The following is an 18423-nucleotide window of genomic DNA, read 5'->3' as shown; positions in this document are numbered from 1 at the left end:
TTAAGACCTTAGACTTAAGTGATCATATCTCTCTCTCCTGAACTTTGATCGGTTTGATTCTTTCACCAACGTAAAGATGATTCGAAGGGTTGCATTTTTCATAATATCACTTCAACTCAAGGTCAATGTATGGATACCGAAAATTAAATGCATGTATTTCAAATAAAAATTTCTCAATTTATATGAGAATAGTATCGATTTTTTATTAAATATAAACGTTTAAAACCTGTACATATTAATACGGTGGAAACCCGATACCTCAAACCATGATTCATATGGGTTACACTTTCTTCGATCCGGTGTGATTCAAACAGACAGTTTTTAACCTAATAAATTTTCAGTTTTTAAAACCAAAACCGATTTGGTCGATTTAAAAGAGCTGTTTTCGATTCTAATTTGATACCCTTGGCCGTAGACCCGTAGTGATTGAGAGATAGCCCATTAACAAATTAAAAACATGGAAATCGAATCTAACAGTCTAACTAAGCTTTGAATTTTGGATGGCTTGAGAAAATGGGCTGAACCATGGAAGTGGGACCAACAAGGACCACTCAGAGACTGCAGACTATAATAAATGAGACGGTCTCATGTAACACCGCCCTTTTGTCAAAAAAAAAAAAAAGAAGGTAATACAGCCCCCACTGAACGGACGAATAGGGAAGAAAGCAATAGTTATATACGCCTTTCAAAATTATTCTAATCTGGTGGTAATCAGATGTAGTATCACGCGTGGAGTGACTCAGGGTAAAGAGGATTTCAGTGACTCCTGGTATTCTATGAAACTGGTCAAAATAAACTCTCAATGTGGTACAAAGACCACGACCGCATCAATAATTACCACGTGAGCATTAAACCCCAAAAAAATACCACTTGCGGCCGTGATTCAGTAACTCCTAAGTCGATACCTGACTGATACGGATCAGCTCATTTGATACGTATGTGGTATTTTCCTGTTTTGATATTCAATCAATACCGATACAATTGATCAATATGTATCAGTATCGGAGTCGGTATCACTCCATGAATGCAAGAAATGAAGGAATGCAGGAAGGAATAGATTATTGGTAAAAATCAGTTAAACCTTGTGTACCTGAGGGAGACGAGTAGAATTTTCGTTCCCCAATCCCCGAATTGCCCATGATATAAGGTGAAGTTTTTACTTCTTACCTTGCTGGGAGAGCCGGAGAGGTTGTCCAATGAGGATCACGACGAGAGATCTCGCGTCCGCTCATCTCCTAGGGTTTGTTCTTCTGAGCATCTTTGCGGCAGACGGAGCTCTGAGCATTAGGTTGCCTGAACGTATTCCTGTGGGCGTGAATGCTCCCTCGAATCAGCCTTTGAAGACGGCGGGTTTCGCCCTAGGGAGCTTTTGGAGGTCTGAAGCTGTGTTCGGATGCTTGAATGGCGTTGTGCGGACCACCGCCGGTTACGCTGGAGGAACTAAATCCAATCCTGAATTTAGAAGCTTAGGAAACCACGCCGAATCCGTTCAGGTTTCATTTTCCGTTCCTCTCGATTCCTTTCGCTTTAATCCCTAGATGTCGCGGTAGGATTGTTGAATTTTGTCTCCATTTGTCAAGCTCTGGTCTGGCGAATTGTATAATACTATTCCTTTTGCTGCAAATCTTTCTGTTTTTGTTTTTCCAAGTTTTTCTTTGCCTAATTATTGTTCTCTTATTATTCAAAATCTTGGATCAATGGTTTGAGGGGATCATAAGATATTTTGTTCTATCTCTGTTCTTTGCGGATCAGTGAAAGTGTTGAAGGATGATCAAATTGAACAAATTGGTTGCGTCACTATTTTTTTGTTTGGTTTAAAATTACCTTGCAATGACTATATATACTTGTGATACTTGCTGTTATCACATTTCATGAAACGGAATTATATTTGCATTTCTTCAAACTTGCATTTTGTTACAATTCCTTCTGCAGTTGTATTCTTTTTTAAAGTGAATACTGTCAGTGGAAAATGGTCTATGAGGATGTGACACCAACGTTTATAATGGATTAAAATAACACAGACAATTGTGTTATGTGCAATAGTCCCACATTGGTCCCATAAGGGATTGGATGTGGGCATATATGATATTGGGTTCCCTCCCCTTGTAGACCGGTTTATGAGGGTGAGTTCTTCCAATCGTAACATTGGTTCTTTCATTGACCCGTCCTTTGTGGTTGGCTACCTGGGAGGGGCGACCTGGTGCCAGAGTGCAAGCCCCTAGGAAAGGGCCACCTGCCGCCGGGAAAGGGTACTGGAGCAGAGTGGAGCCGCCTGAAAAGGGCTTCCTGATCCGGAGTGGGCCGACGAGGACGTCGGCCGTTAAAGGGCGGGGTAATGTTATGTGCAATAGTCCCACATCGGTCCCATAAGGGATTGGATGTGGGCATATATGATATTGGGTTCCCTCCCCTTGTAGACCGATTTATGAGGGTGAGTTCTTCCAATCGTAACAAATTGTCTATTATGTTTGAATTTTGGCAATTTCTATTATGATGGAATTATGAGATCCCAGGGTGGCTGCATTGGGCTGACAGCTTGATGGGGGTGGATGTTGCATCGAGGAACTGAAGTAACTCAACGCTAAGTTGGAATTTATATGATTGCATTTTCTAGCTATGATCAGAATACTTGAAGAATTATGCTCTATATAGTTTAAATGCATGTTGTTAATGTCGGCGAATGTCATTTGTCAACAATTTTTTACTTCATGAGTCCAGTTAGTTTTGCTACACTACCTGTTTTTAAGAAAAAAATAATTTTCCTTTAGGCAAAATGGAATCCTTAGCGAGGTTAATGGTAAGATGGTGACAGTTTCTGAACCCAAATTATTGTATCGATATTGATGACTTTATTATAGTAGCAAGAGAGCAGCTTTAACCCTGTTTTGTGTTGAGAGGATCTTATTCTGAATCGAAATTTTGATCATTGTTCTTTTCTTAGAGGTTTTTCTTCATTATGAGACAAATTTGGACTTGGATCATCAAATGGCTTCACTAGAAGGATTTCTGTGAAAATTTTCTATTGGGTATTCTATCATATCTTGCACACTCCTCGTTCCTTGGACAACTTAGAAGAGGAGCTTTTGCCATCAGACTATTGTTTGTACTCTCTAGGTTACATGCTTATTGGATTATGTTTATTTATCAGTTACTTGTGCCTGTTAAATTTGTGACTGTCTTGTCACTGCTTGTCCCACACTTTCGCTTGTAGTCCCGGGCAGTGTAAAAATGCAAAGTAAAAGCCCATGTTTGCAACATTTTATGTTTTGTTGTTTTGCAAGCTAAAATTTGGCTCTCTGGTTGGTGTAACTTGTCCATGGCGTGTTCATATGCCGTTGTCTATGTGAAGCTTTAAAATTCATTTATGTGTTCTAGCCTGGTCAATGCCTATTTCTGATGTAAATTTGTGTCTATGTTGGCTGGTTTTGAGAAGGTTGGTATGTTGCATTGTTGTGAATTTGTCTTTGATGGATCATAGATGCCATGCATGAGAATTCTTATTTTTTCTTTATTGGAATGTGGAATTTCTGTTTATCTGTTATCTATTCCTTCTCCCCCATCCCAATTGGGTGGATATTGAGCTTAAGAAATTGTTAAATCGTTTAGTTATTGAGGAGAAGTGATTGAATTTCGTATCAATACATAATTTTTCATTTATTCTGCTAATGTCTTAGCATTGTTCACTGAAAACTCCATTCTCTTGGTGGAATGATCTTTAATCTCTTCTATATCAGTGGTGAAGTTTTAGGAAAGATGTTAATTGTTCATTGGTTTCCTATAGAAAATGCTGGTTAGCCTTGTAGCCCATGTGTTCAGATTGTGCTCCTTTATGTTGTTGAAATTCTTTGAAATTTGACATCTGAGATTATTTACTTTTGGGGTCTCAAATTGAGGCATCATTGAACTATTGGTTGCCTTTGCATTCTGCAGGCTAGTCATTATGTATTGAAAATTGCCATGTATATTGTTTTGTATAGTTTCGGAAAATTTTTATCCTTTATTTCTTTTCACAACAATGAACAATTACTTGTAATTTGATTTTATGGAAGAGGATGAAAACTAATCTTTGATTGACTAGGAGAGGGTCTGTGCAAGATATGTCTGTTGTTTGGAATTGACTCTGATACTTACCATGGATCCTGTCTCTCTTTCAAAGTTTCAAACTAAAAAAACATAGGGCTGTTAAAAACATTGAAATAATTTAACTTCTGCCACACTCTAATGTTCCGTGTGTTGAATTAGGTGTCTTGCTGGTTGCTTCTGTATGTGGTATATGGATGTATATCTTTTTTTGTTTTTGAGTATGATATAAGGTAACTTCATTTATGTTGGCGAGTGATGATGCCTTGGTATAACTTGTTGATTAAGGCACATAGAAATTGGCCATTGTCAATAATGTGATGAAGGATAGTCCTAAGATCCTACCCTTGTTGGTAATGGGCCCAAAGAATCAAATCCTACCTTGTCAAATTAAGGGCTGGTTTGCTAATATTGCATACAATGAAAACCCTCTGGAGGTTATGACTGAAAAAAAATATACAGATATGATGTAAATAGGTGTGGTTGATGAAATCATGGAAAACAAAGAAAGAAATTAGGTGGCTACAACTAAATGAATATTAGCAGGAAAGGTCAATACGACCTCAAATAGAATTTGAATTTGAGTAGAATTTGTTAAATTATATCAATTTGGCGTAAAATCAGATCTCTTTTGGTTAGGTTTGGAAAAACAAATTCAGATACAATGTAATTTGTTGGTTAATGTGAATATGACATAATGGTTAAAATTAAAGGAAATTTATGAAGAGAGTCCAACAATATCAAGAATGCTTCAAGCCATCTAGGATTGAAACAACTCACCAAGAACTTCAATACAAAATAAGAATCTTCTCAACAATATCAAGAATGCTTCAAGCCATCAAGGATTGAAACAACTCACCAAGAACTTTAATACAAAATAAGAATCGTGAGAACAGTGCTCTGAAAGAAATCTAACAGAAAGAAATTGCAATAGCAACAACTAAATCACCAAGGAAAGACATCCTTACATCCCTCAGTAACCTAGCAATTTATTTGTTCTAAAACCAAAATCTCTAAATCAAAACAACTGCTAGAACATGTATTTATGGACTCTCAAATATTCTTACTCTTCATAAAACTTTGAAGTAAAAGTGTAACCCTAGCTTATGTCGGACCTTAAAAAACAAAGTTCCATTATTTAAAAACCTTTCCTATTCCAATTAGATTTCCATAACAAAAGACTAGCCCAACCACAATTCATTCCCAGTTAAACTAATAAGCAGCCTAACTTGACTAGAAATAGTAAAATTGTACTAGAATTGTTTTCCGATTTAGTATAACAAGTAATTGGATCTAGTATAAATTGCAAAACAACATGAACTAAAAAGAGTTGTTTAAAATACTAATTTCATAAAAAAGTATTAACAATATTACATTAAAGATACTCCTGCATCAAAAAGGTCCATGACATTTCATCTGACTAGGGACAGTGTGTCTTTTTGTTTGATTAGGGAGGAATTTTGTCGTGCTGGATTTACTCATTTTGTTGCAATGTACCATGTGTCACTTCTAGGGGATGCTCTATTCAACCGTTTTGTTGATGCCCAATAGAATTGAATGTTGGAACAAAATTAATGTAACTGGTTATACATAAAAGGACTGTGCTTTGGATGCTATGGTGACAGGGTAGTGACCTAAAATGTTCCATTGGAAATATATTGTAACGTATTGCCCAGTGGGGAGGATGTGTAGGACTTGATAGACCCATGCATTCTTGTTTTAGCCAGATCGTGGAAGTCATAGATGTTCATGATGCTGCTGTGTGGTTTATGATATTTTGTGCTGGAAGGTTGCAATGCTTAGGTACAGTTGCTATTATTGACTTAGTGTTACTAGTTTAGGGTGTTTGCTTTTCTTTGATGATGGATGATTTATTCATCTGATGATTTGGAGAGAAATGGTCCCCCACCCACCATAAGTTTTGGACTTGGGTTTGAGGTTTTCTCATCTTCGTTGTGAAATGTTTAAATGTGCATATGACTAAATGGAATGCATTATGTTTATTATGAGTAAACTTGTGGTTATTTGTGGTTTTTTATGATAATGGCAAAAATATCTTGGTGTTGCATGTTCATGGAGTCTGATTAAAGGTTGGTTGGTTCATTTGATATATATTTTTGTAAGTACCTGGTTGGCTCCGTTGATTGGTTTTGTTGTCTTTTAAACAAAATCTGCCAGCCATTGGCTGATGACCTAAATCTGCCTATTAGCTGTTTGGTACTCTTCCTAATATACTGGTTTACATTGCAAAAGTAGTTAATTCCCTGAGAAATCATATCCATATGCATGTGCGGCTACCCCCCCCCCCTCCCTTTTGTTTGGGGGGGGAGGGGAGGGGGGTTGGGTATTGCAGCTGCAGGCATTCATTTTGATTGCGCAGAAATATTGGTCTTCTTCTCCTCCATCTTTTTCGTATAACATACATATTGTATGCTTTTGTGAATGCTTCGCAGATTGAATATGATCCCAAGTTGATTCATTTCAGGCAACTTTTGGAGGTCTTTTGGTCTAATCATGATTCTAGGCAATTATTTGGCCAAGGTCCTGATGTGGGTTCTCAGTACAGGTAGTCTGTTCATGACCTATAGCAGTAACGTCTTACTATGCATCATTCATGAGTTACCCAGTGAAGTATGGGGTATATGCAGGTCAATAATCTTCACTAATGGAACTGAAGAAGTAAGATTGGCTGCTCTGAGCAAAGAAAGGGAACAAACCAAATCAAGGAGCAGTATTGTGACTACAGACATTCAGCAATTGGGAACTTTTTATCCTGCTGAGCCAGAACATCAGGTACAGTGCCGATAAATTTTTCTTCTGCAATGAAGTTTGCAGTTTCTCAATAGACCTACCAATGCAACGCAACTTTATGAACGACTGAAATTTACTGAAAAGTCTTGGGACTTTTAAGTGGAATCATTTTTTAGGATTGTAAAGTTTCTTTGCTGCTCATGGCACAATATTGTTGTTGTTCCTCGGTGAATTCTTAAATTGTAGCTCATCAATTATTTTAAACTTGACAGAAATTTGAGCTCAAGAGAAATCCCTTCCTCCTCCAGCTTATTGGGAATATGCCAGAGGAGGAACTTGCGAAATCAAGTCTAGCAGCAAAACTTAATGGCTATGCAGCGGAGCTTTGCCCATTGAAGAGCCAAAGGCAGATTGATGCCAAGATCAATGAAATCCTAAGGAAAGGTTGGCCCGTCTTGAGAGAAGTCTAGTTTTGAATTCGTTGGATCTGTACACATTCAACTGGTGAGTGAAAGTGCTGGTTCGTCTGAAGTAGGACAAAGGAAGAAGATCAATTGTTATTGTTTGTGCCATTGTACAAGGTTGTGCTGGCTCTTTGGTTTGAGCAGCCTCTAGTCGCTCTTGTTGAGTGTACAACCCTGCTTTTGTTTTGAAGTGGGAAACTTTATGAAGAATTATATACACCTAAACAAATTCTACCTGGCAAGGCATGTGAATTGGGAAATCGAGAGTAGGGAAATCAACAGAGCATTAGGTAATTGCTGTAACAGTGTTTTTTTGGTGGGGGATGGGGGTTGGGGTGGGGTTAGTTCACAAATCACCGATGAATGAAGGAAAGCTTAATCCATATTTACCTCTTAAAACATAATTTCACATCCTCTCGGGGTTTTAAAATGCCTAGATTATCTTTTAATGCTACTTGCTTACATCAGTCTCTCAATCCCAGATTCAGTTCTAAGACATAATAAAATACTGTAATGAGAAATAGCAGTGTATTGTGATGATCCAAGAATAATTTTGGTGATTTAGTGACACGAAAATCTCTTCCTTAGTTATGCGTTGTGATGATATTAGCTGTCTCAAGCCTATGTTTACTTCGATATACCTTGTCCCTCGCGTGCAGGACAAATTGGCCATCTTCCACTCCTTTGATTTCTGATTTATGTCACTCAGATTCCTTGTTTTGACGCATGTGAATAAATAAGCCTATCTTCTACCAAAAAAAATATATCTATATCGTTACCTTCAATCCCAACAAGGCGGTGGCATCGATGTAATGCATGTCACGACGTTCTCAATTTCCAAAATTAATATCTCCATATCAATTTATTATAACTAGATAAATGAACTATTGAGAGATAATCTAGGTAATTTGAAAAAAACAGAGAGAAGGGGAGCCATAGTTCTTTGCTTTACTGGGCATTTGCAAAAGTATTTATAGGAAAATGGAGAGAATTAGGGATGTAAATGGATAACCGAAATCCGAATCCGAATTCGCATCCGTATTCGTTTAGGGGCATCCGTATTCGTTTAGAGATATCCGGAAAATAATCCGAATACTCCGATTAAAATCCGTCCGAAAAAAAATCCGAATACTTAATAATAAAAAATTAAATAAATAATTATTTTTAGGGTTTTTGAAGATTAAACAAGTTCTAGAATATGATGAAAAAAGAATCATGATCTAAGAGATATGGATTGAGAGAGAATTGTATCCGCTAGGGGGAGGAAGGTCCGGGTTACACAAGGCAGATATATAAACGGATGGTCGAAAATCAGAATCCGATCCGCATCCGAATCCGTTTAGAGGTATCCGTATTCGGCCAGGGAATATCCGGCTCCGATCACATCCGATCCGTATCTGATCCGAATCCGATCCGTTTACATCCCTAGAGAGAATATGGATGAATTCTAGAGCAGTTACTTGTTTTGTTTGTTTCCAGTGGGTGCGCCTCTGCGCCCAAACACAGAAAGGGTGAGGGGGAGGGGCGAAATGACCGCCTACCGCATGAAATGCGGAAACTCTTCCGGTCTTCCGGTTCAAACCCTGATCCGAGGTTTAGGGAGCATGAAGGATCGTTTACTTGATCAGAGGGTTTACAAAATCGGAATCGAAAAGGTCGAATCGTCCGGGCTTGATCTTGATTCTTGACGATCTGAATCCACCGATCTAGGAAGGGTTTGTAGGGTCCTAGGTGGCCAAAACATAAAGGAAGAATGGTTCTGGTTTTCGCCATTTCGGCAAGTCATGACTCATGACTCTATGACTGAAGGCAAATAGCGGGGGTACTATTGGTGTTTCACAAATATAGAGTCAAATTGGTAAAGGGCATAGACGGACGGACAGTACCTCTCAGGCTCTGAGGTTAAATCGCACTTTCCCAATTCTAGGGCCGATTTGCTGAGCTCTCGAGGTTTTTCTCCATCTCTCTCTCAACCCCCTGTACTTCCTTAGATTTTGAGCTATCCCAAAGCTTCCATGGCGCCGCCTCCTGGCCCTTACTCCGGTACCAGCACTCTCGCTTTGGTAATCCCTCACTTTTCTCCCCACCTCCCTTCGGTGGAAGTCCGTTTCGCTATGGCTGATACTGTCAAGTTTCTTAAGCTTTCTTTCTCCCTCTGATTGTCATCGTTGCAGGTGGCTCGTGCATCGGCCTTCACTTTCGGTCTCGTCTATGGAAGCGTCAAGCTCAAGTATCTTAAGGTACTTCCAATTTCCCCTGCTTACTCTCTTTGAATTCTAATTCCGGATCTGTTTGCTCCATCTTTCTCATATTCTCGGTCCTTTCATTGTCAATATGGATGTCATATTATAACTCATTTCCCGGATCGGTCTCTGGAATTCCATTGCATCGGATTGTTGTGAAGGGAAATATATTGGCTTGGATGTTATATATAGGGTTCATGGTGGATTTGATTTGATGAGAAATAAAATCATCTTTATGAATTGTCACTGTATACCTATGGCTCTGGATCGTAAATGGATCTTATCTTTTACGATCCGTGAGGTCTCTTTCTTTGAATTACCTGTGGTTTGATAAGATTTCATTCATCCTTCTGGGCCTCAACTTGCCTGTGACCTACAAATCGAAAATAGGGAATCATGACAGTTTTGTGGATTCTTTTAATAAATTCGTCTGAAACAAGGTTTACCAAATTGTTTGTAATACACAATCTGTTTTCCAAGAAACAGCTGTCATCATTTAAGAAGTTTTTGCTCATAAAACAGTTACAAATTGCTATTTACTGTTGATGTATAGCATAGAATGTTCACAGTGGACTTCTTCTTGGAATCCGGAAGTGAATGATCAAAATCCATATGTACCACGCTTGAAGATAAATTTTACATAAAGGTGGATTAGCATTCATAAAGAATTATACAAGTAACAACTAAAGAGAAAGTAAGAAAATTTAGCCTGTTGACCCATCTTCATACATGATTTTCTCCTTGTACAAATGCTTTTGGAATTCGTAGGAAATTAATCATTTAGTGGAGGAGCTCCCTTTAAATTTTGTGCATGAGACGCCAAGTCATACATTACTTTTTTTATTTTTTAAGATTTATACTTGATATTGTGCCAAAATTTTCGTGAAACTTTGTTAAGAATCATATGGAAGACAAATCCACTGACCCAATGTGAAACTTTAGTTGTCTGAAGAAGATACATTCCTTTTTTAAATCAAATTATATCAAATTTCTATCCTGATGAATATAAGTTATGGTTATATTTAATCTTAATTCATAAAAAAAAAAGGGAAGATTACTGAAGTTAAGAAATTTAAATGTACCAAAGAGTGATCATTCCTGTCTAACCTTCAATATGTCAATGCAAAGCTCCTTATATCTCAGTCCCCTTATGATTTAGTTGATTAGCTGGGACATTCGCATGATGGACGTTCTAAGGCCCTATTTGTCTCCTTGCGGAAAACTTTACAAGCTGCAATTACAAGGAAGAATTTATGTCCCATTCAAGGGCAAAATTCTTGAAAATGATGGATCTGATGTAAAATTTTACATGGGTATAATTTTACCAGGGTGAAACTGGCAGCTTCAAAAATTTGCGATTGCAAGGGATTTTACTAGAAAGCAAACGGGGCATGAATATCATCTATCAGGCTGTGACTGCTTGTTGGGTATATTGTGTTAAGCACATATGCTGCATAATGTGCTAAGCATATTTACCCTGTTAACCAAAAGGTTATTTGACCTCCAAAACAGATTAAGATGTGGATGTAGTAGATACCTTGAAGTAAAGTGATCAAATTCTAGTGGGATGTCTGATATAAGAAAACCTCCTCCATTCATTTCTTTTTTTATGCTCATTTAACCCTTCTTGCTTTCTTATGTATCCAGTTTGGTTTTTTTTTTTTTCTGTACAATTGGATTTATTTTATCAGTCTGTGTTGTACTTGTATCATAGATAATTGCCAATTATTTAGCATTATGTTTTCTCTTTGTCAGGCTAAGGCAAAGTCACAACAGAAGGCTGAGGCTAAGGGACATCATTGAAGCAAGGATGGATTCTATTGTTGATTTTCAATAATATGCATAATGATAGACCTTTAGGAGTTGTTTGTCTTCCTGTAAAGTTTTGGCAGACCATGATGCTCCATTGACAATTCTGCAATTTTGTTTTATGTTGGTTTTTCCTACCGAAGGATTATGATTCAGCTTACATCTTCTAGTGCTTGATAACTGAGAAACTGTTAAAGAGGGTTGTTTTCATAAACCCTTAATTCAAAAATAATCATTCATCGTTTGTTTGTCTCCATGTTGAATGGGTGTAGTATTGTTAATGTGGTTGCAGGAAGTTTATATGATTTGCAAGATGTGGTTTTTTGGTTATAGTATCGAAAGGGATCGGGCTCCTCTATGGCGCAGGAGTGCAGGGGTCCATCGCACTTCTTGTAGCGTGGCAGGGGAGATCACCATGAGGACGAGCTCCCATTTGAACAGCATGGATTGAGCTGGGAAAGCTGAGCGTGGTACACATGCGATGTGCAGGAGGATTTCTTGATTTTGAAATCTGGATTCTCAGCTCGATCTACGCTGTTCAAATGGGAGCTCATCCACGTGGCGAGCTCCCTTGCTGCGCCACAAGATGTGCGGTGCAACCATGCACTGTAGAGGAGCTCAGTCTATCGAAAGTGTTTACCCTAATTAACTAAGCCTTCTTTTTGTTGATGCTTGATAGTCCAACGCTGAGGAATCAATTCAGGGCTGAACCTTTCTCTAGTGATGATTCAGAATCTTGTATAAGCTGTGAATTATTGACTGAATCTTGTATAAGCTGTGAATTATTGACTTTCTCAGGTTTGGACTGCTGTGTCGAGGCCATTGTAGACGTGGTTTGAGTTAATCAATATTGGTATTAATAGCCACTGATCTTGATATTGTGTTGATATCGTATTTTGGTGAAAGTGTGAAATGTTGTGGATAAAAAGGGTAAAGGTCCAAAAAAAAAATATTTGAAGGAAAATCAGGTGCGTTTCTCATGATTGCAGGGCACGAAAGAAATCTTGTATGAAAGGTTGATAAAATTTCAGGTATTAAGCCTTTTATTTTTATTTTTCAAAAAAGATTCTAGTGAACCAAGGTTTTAAAGAACAGAAATGCCTGGTTGTATTCAAGCCCGTTACGGTGTTTCTGCTACTAACAGATGATTTTGGCCGGTTTCGATACGAATAGGCTGGAGCTGGATTCGATTTAGAGGTCAAGTCGAGTTCTCAAGTTTTAGCTATTTACCTCAACTAAAAAGTCCCATATAAAAATGAAATTAAAATAAATAAATAAATAAATAAGGGTTCATATTCTTTGTGTTGTAGTGTAGGCTGCGTTCAGACACACGGGCCTATCACTCAGGAGGGCAGGGTGGTCATTGTAACCCCACCGCCCCGGCACAGTGAATAATAATCTAAATCTCAACATTTAATAAATATTGTGTGGGGCTTCAAACGTTTGTGTTAAAGAAGGGGTGGCGTTGTCGTTATTTATCCCATTTAATTATATCTGATCTGAAGATATGATGCAATTAAAGACACCAAATAGCCTGCGTGCTACAGTGCTACGCCCTGGCCTGATAGGCGTGATACGTCTGCGAGCGACTCACTCCTGTAGTGGCTGTAGTTTAGGAATTGAGAATTTGAAATGATGGTGCCACTCTTGGTGTATGATTTACGAATGCTTGGAGTTGTTACTAATCATGGAATTTAATTTGCGTTAGACGAATGGAATTGGATGATGACGGTTGCCTACCTGCCCTGCCTTTCCGATGAACACTCTTTGACTTTTTTGCTTTTCTTTTTTTTTCTTATTTTCGTTTTTACAAGTGAAGGGAAGAAAGTCCTTCTCTCTCTCAATCAATTGCAATTAAAATATGGTTCTTACACTGCAACTTCTGTAGTTTTTAGCTCCTAAACATCGCCTGTAATCGCCTTGTCTTTCTCAATTCTCACACCTTATCGGGATTTAAAAATGGAGTGTGTAGACAATAAATAAAGTAAGAAAGGGATACAAGAGAAAAAGCGAAAGAATAATAGATTTTTATGTTCAGATTCCTCTGCAAAATACTTATGTAACTTATCCATCGTCGGGTGGGAAGGAAGGACAGGTCATAAGGCTACAGTGATACCCACCCTTTTATTAAGAGGAAGAAGCGATTGCGTTTTGCTTTTGTATTTGTGGAAAGTGGAAACTTTTAAGGAAAGAAAGATAGGGAACGATCGTAAGAGGAAGAAAGCTTCGGCTTCATCGGATCGACCAGAGAAGCAACAGCAGCAGCAGCAGCAACAAAGTAGGAGAATCCAAATGTCGAACTCCAATCAAGTGAGGGCGTCCCACATCCTCATCAAGCACCAGGGTTCCAGAAGGAAAGCTTCTTGGAAGGATCCAGAAGGTCGCATCATCATGAACACCACCAGGGACACCGCTGTCTCTCAGCTCAAGACCCTCCGTGACGACATCGTCACCACCAAGGCCAAGTTCGACGACCTCGCCTCTCGCTACTCCGATTGCAGCTCTGCCAAGCGCGGTGGCGATTTAGGTTACTCTCTCACTCCCCGCTTTCTTATTATACTGACTTTTCCTCATTTTACTTTTTATCGATTCTGGATTCTTGCCACCTTTCTCTTCTACTTGGGAAACCATAGAGTTAGGGTTTCTTCACAGTGGTTAAATCTCACTTGGAGAATTCGATCTACACACTTCTCTCCTTCTGCTTCGTCCCGGATTCTTGTGGTTTCCATAAGTTGAATGTAACTGCTTAGTTTTTAGGAATTTGTCTTGTTTTCTCTCTACCTTCATTGTTGTGTTTGAATTGTCTTAGCTGAATCTTTCGCACTGATGATGGGTATAATAAGGCTTACGTGGGTTTCGCCGTTTGTAGTTTGCTTTAAAATTTTTCCTTTTGTCTTCTTCAAATGGGAATTGCAATTGCAAACTAGGATCTTTCTCTCTCTCTCTCTCTGGTCATATCTGTAGATCAATTTTGCTCTAATGATACATTGATGCCCCGTAATACTGAGCTGCATATACAATTAAGCTTTTATTGACCAAACTAATTCAGAGATTCTTCATAAGAACTTCCACTTAAGAGTACAATACCAAGAAATGATTCTTTTGACTTCTTGATGTGAGAATTTTGTAGCCTGATATATATCATCTGTAGTTCAGTGGATCTTGGAGTCACTGTGGCACTTTTTTTGTGAATTCAAAATGTAGGAAAAAAGATATTTTTGTCCTGGCAATTTTAACTTGATAACTATTTGAATTTGGCAAATATATAACGTTGTTAGTTGAAGATGAAAAGAAAGTTGGAGCTTAGATTAAAATTTTTGCTACTGATAATATACCTGTCACACCCCAGTTACGTAATTAATGAAGCAATAATCTCCAATTGGTTCTATATTGATCGCTCAATGGTTAAAATATAAATAGGTATCCTGCACTACTTTTTGTATATGTCGGCATTTAAGCCTATGTTATTAGTTAGATAGTACTAATAGTGTTAGCTATATTAATTCCTATTCCTTATGATTTGAGTGATACCATGTAGCACATAAATATATTCTCTAGTTAAGAGGCCTTAGACACCTAATACCAATTTAAGGCTGACAGACAACTTTTTGTTTGCATGTTGGGAGGTCATATCATGTCTGTTATAGATGCTTCTTAACAGATCCAGCTGATGTTTGACATAATCTGTTTGATTCAATTCCCACTCTACCACCGGGAACTTCAGGTTCATTTCAAACTCTATGGTGTTGTTGGAGGTCTGAATATCTATTGGTTATGTAGAGGATATACCTTACTCCCACAATGCCCAATTATCTCTTCTTCTTCCAAAATAGATCAGGTTATTTTACAATATTTTGGATCCTTGGATATCCAAATAGATGCTTAACATAATATTTATTCTAATACAATCTGTAAAGTTAGAAAGCTTTGGCTTAAGAACAATACAAACTTAAATAGAGGAGAATGGTGAAACAGGATTTCATGGAGCCAACTCCATTTAGGTGGGATAAGGCCATTGTTGAGTTGAGTTGAGTTGGTAAAGCTAAGAAGGCATGAAATTTTAGTAATACAAGTCGACGGTTGAAGTTGTGTTCCTGAGAAAGTGACTGTAATATACTACGTCTATAAGTTTTTTAAAGGCCAGAATATTATTGGCAAGTTCTGTTGAAACTAAATGCTAAATTTTATGAGAAGGCTTAACACCAGCAATTCTTATGGGTTTGAATGTTGGGCGATAAAGATAAAAATTAGACACAAAGTGGGTGAGTGTAGATGAGATGAGGATATTGAGATGGATCAGTGGCAGGAGTTGGAAGGATGAAAAGTCTATTGAGATGATGGTTCATCTATGTTAAACAAAGACCAGTGAAAAAACCACTGAAAAATAGTAGTCTGGTGCAATTCACGAAGGGTGGAATATTGGAATATGGGAATATGATTAGTATAGACAACCCCAGGTTTTATGGATAAGCATTAAAACAAGAATTTCTTTAGGTACTTGACTACTTGTATGATATGTATCAACTTCCGAAGAATTTCTATGTATTATAAATTTTCACCCACCCACTGTTTGTAATGGACGCATCATTTATAACTTCAAGTGAACTATTCTTTGATTTTCAGAAGGATCAGTTGATAGAAGCTGTAGGTGGTGGGATTATGTCTGTGCTTTATGAGTATACCCTGGTCATGAAGAGGTTCTTAAAAAGATATCTTAATTGTTCCTCCCCCAACCCCCCCCCCCCCTCTTTGTTAAAATGATCGAGGGAAATCCATCCACTGAGGTTATTTGTTTTCCCTATTAGTAAGCAAATCTTTCTTTTATGGTAATTAGGTGAAACTTATCGGGAGAAGGACATATATGCAAGAATTCAAGAGAAATCATAGCCCTGTCATGGATCCTAGGGAAGCACAAGAAAATCCATTGTAGGAATGAAATATATATAATAGGGTATGACCTAATCTAATGTGCATGCTGCTCCTACGCTAAAATCATCATGTTCACTAAAATGGTTATCACATGCCTACCAGATACTCTTATCAGCTAATGACCATAAAATCTAATCAGAATAGGTGGATGGTCCATGGAGCTCCTAATCATCTAGTGATAATAGCTTGTTTGCCTGTCATTAGTCTCTGAACTCCAGGTGGAAACTCGTGGTATCTAACCTGACATATAAGGCAAAATTGGAACTGACACTTGCACTCCCTAAAAACTTCTAGGATCTGGATTTTTTTTTTTTTTTTTTTGTGATAATAAGGATATTATTGATAACAGAATCAGAGGCTGCCTATACTGTACAAACCCTGATGAAAACTGTAGCTCAAAATGAGCCTTCCAATTAATGATTGTCAGTGTTGAGTTTGCCGACATATTGTCTAGAGAAGGCCTTAAAAATTTGGAGGAGAAAATCTGACTATCTCTGACCAGTCATGTAAAAAACTATATGGAGATGCCCTTTGTTAATAATGTGTTCTTCAGATAGCTTGGAAAATAATGTTTTCTTTCTGGAGGAGTTTGACAGCCATGTTTTTAATACATAGATAGCAAGTGTCTGTCCATATTCAGTGGCTACTGACTTGTTAATCATGGCTTGGGAGTACTGGCAGAGTTTGTGGAGACAACTGAGGTGCTAATGCCATCTCCTTGGCATTGGAGAAGGTAAAATGGCATGCAAATTTGCTTATTTTCTTGATCACAGCCATTTGTGCAGAACACTTGTTATTTTGCAAGTAGGCCTTGTTGGTCTGTGAGGCTATCTCTTTCTTCCTCTGTTTCTAATATTTGGCTCAGATGAAAATTTGCAGCTAGCAGGTTTGCTTTCATACCATAGATAGAAAGTTGAAAGGTTTTCCCTAAAGTTTTCAAGATATTCCAAGGATCTACTGAAACCATACCAAGTAGTTTTCTCCAAAATATGGTGCTCCCCCTCCCGCCTTCTTTGTTGGTTTTTGAACTTCATCATGTCAACAGATTGAAAAGAAGCTTTGAGTCCGTGTTTTATTTTTTGTGTTTGTTGTCACTCTTTCAGCCTTTTAGATCCCCTGGATTTGGAACAAGTTTCTTCAGCTAATACCTGTCTATCAGTTCTTTTGTAGAATTTGGAGTTACCGAGAAAAAACTTAAACAAAGACCTGGTTGTGTGTTCACAGTTTATTGGCTAAATAGCTTCTCCGTTCTGATGCATTGACTTTTTTTTTCCTTTTGATAGGGTAATTCATGCATTGGATATATATTTTTTTGTCCTCCTTATTTCTTTTCTTGTAGAATGTATATGATGATTTTTTTTCTTGAAGTGGTGTTTTTATCTACTAATCAGTCCCTTATCCATCTGCTGCTTATCTACATACATTATGTAATAACTAGTCAAAGGGACTTGCCATCATCCCATAATTCGCTGATGATACAAATTGCCTGTGGTGATTGTTGCAGGTCCTTTTGGCAGAGGGCAGATGCAGAAGCCTTTTGAAGAAGCAACATATGCTCTGAAAGTGGGAGAGATTAGTGACATTGTGGATACCGATAGTGGTGTCCACATAATCATGAGAACTGGCTGATCGTTGATCCAAACACTCTCAACATTCTATTTCTACAGATCAGCTTTTCTTTCCAAGTTGGTTTGTGCTGCGTATCCATTTGGGGAAGTTGAGCCATGTTATTACACGCTTATATGGCTAATCAGAGAGCATTCTTTGTGATCCACTCTCATAAATTCTTAATTACATTTTGAGACTGTATTTGAAGGTACTTGTATGGAAACGATTCATGGTCAGCAATAGCTGTTTTTGCCTGTGTTTCTAATGCAGACACTTCGATTATTAAGAAGTAATTTGGTTGGGGTTAAAAGGCCAGGATTTCACCAAATAAAAAAGATGTTCTTTTTGGGTCTAATGTCTTACTCTCTTTCTTTCTTTCCCCTGAAGACTTTACACCCGTCTCAGTAAGATCCAATCACCATTGAATGATTTGGATTGTTACAGAATTGAGTCGAAGTTGTTAATCCCAACAAAATGAAGTGGGGTTCCCAGGTGGACCGGTCTGGAGAGGGTTCTACAGGCAGGCCTTGTTCTAGTTC

The 18423-nt window shown here is 38.0% G+C and overlaps 3 protein-coding genes across 4 annotated transcripts; all 3 read left to right on the top strand.

Moving 5' to 3' along the window:
- Positions 1–1194: 1194 nt before the first annotated feature.
- Positions 1195–7342, top strand: LOC122658945 (peptide methionine sulfoxide reductase A5). The gene is made up of 4 exons (XM_043854110.1): positions 1195–1493; positions 6534–6646; positions 6729–6873; positions 7104–7342. Exons 1-4 carry the CDS (start codon positions 1197–1199, stop codon positions 7299–7301), a joined length of 753 nt encoding a protein of 250 aa, XP_043710045.1. The 5' UTR covers positions 1195–1196; the 3' UTR covers positions 7302–7342.
- A 1864-nt stretch (positions 7343–9206) lies between these two features.
- Positions 9207–11587, top strand: LOC122658946. 2 transcript variants are annotated; one of them, XM_043854111.1, is made up of 3 exons: positions 9207–9358; positions 9470–9535; positions 11294–11587. In XM_043854111.1, exons 1-3 carry the CDS (start codon positions 9311–9313, stop codon positions 11339–11341), a joined length of 162 nt encoding a protein of 53 aa, XP_043710046.1. In that variant the 5' UTR covers positions 9207–9310; the 3' UTR covers positions 11342–11587. The 2 variants fall into 2 exon arrangements, with proteins under 2 accessions (XP_043710046.1, XP_043710047.1); XM_043854112.1 differs by lacking the exon at positions 11294–11587 and having other exon boundaries at positions 9470–9583.
- Positions 11588–13502: 1915 nt separating this feature from the next.
- Positions 13503–18237, top strand: LOC122660526 (peptidyl-prolyl cis-trans isomerase Pin1). The gene is made up of 2 exons (XM_043855868.1): positions 13503–13874; positions 17781–18237. Exons 1-2 carry the CDS (start codon positions 13640–13642, stop codon positions 17903–17905), a joined length of 360 nt encoding a protein of 119 aa, XP_043711803.1. The 5' UTR covers positions 13503–13639; the 3' UTR covers positions 17906–18237.
- Positions 18238–18423: the final 186 nt, after the last annotated feature.

The sequence above is a fragment of the Telopea speciosissima genome, chromosome 4, assembly GCF_018873765.1.
Source record: "Telopea speciosissima isolate NSW1024214 ecotype Mountain lineage chromosome 4, Tspe_v1, whole genome shotgun sequence".
In the NCBI taxonomy this organism is placed as follows: domain Eukaryota; kingdom Viridiplantae; phylum Streptophyta; class Magnoliopsida; order Proteales; family Proteaceae; genus Telopea; species Telopea speciosissima.
Note: the sequence above shows the minus strand (reverse complement) of the source record. Positions and strands in the feature narration are given on the sequence as shown.

Coding starts and splice junctions, on each gene's coding strand:
- LOC122658945 (XM_043854110.1), top strand. CDS start 1,197: ATGAGGATCACGACGAGAGATCTCGCGTCCGCTCATCTCCTAGGGTTT. Junction 6,647..6,728: donor GATGTGGGTTCTCAGTACAG/GTAGTCTGTTCA, acceptor GGGTATATGCAG/GTCAATAATCTTCACTAATG. Junction 6,874..7,103: donor CTGCTGAGCCAGAACATCAG/GTACAGTGCCGA, acceptor TAAACTTGACAG/AAATTTGAGCTCAAGAGAAA.
- LOC122658946 (XM_043854111.1), top strand. CDS start 9,311: ATGGCGCCGCCTCCTGGCCCTTACTCCGGTACCAGCACTCTCGCTTTG. Junction 9,359..9,469: donor GTACCAGCACTCTCGCTTTG/GTAATCCCTCAC, acceptor TCATCGTTGCAG/GTGGCTCGTGCATCGGCCTT. Junction 9,536..11,293: donor TCAAGCTCAAGTATCTTAAG/GTACTTCCAATT, acceptor TCTCTTTGTCAG/GCTAAGGCAAAGTCACAACA.
- LOC122660526 (XM_043855868.1), top strand. CDS start 13,640: ATGTCGAACTCCAATCAAGTGAGGGCGTCCCACATCCTCATCAAGCAC. Junction 13,875..17,780: donor CAAGCGCGGTGGCGATTTAG/GTTACTCTCTCA, acceptor TGATTGTTGCAG/GTCCTTTTGGCAGAGGGCAG.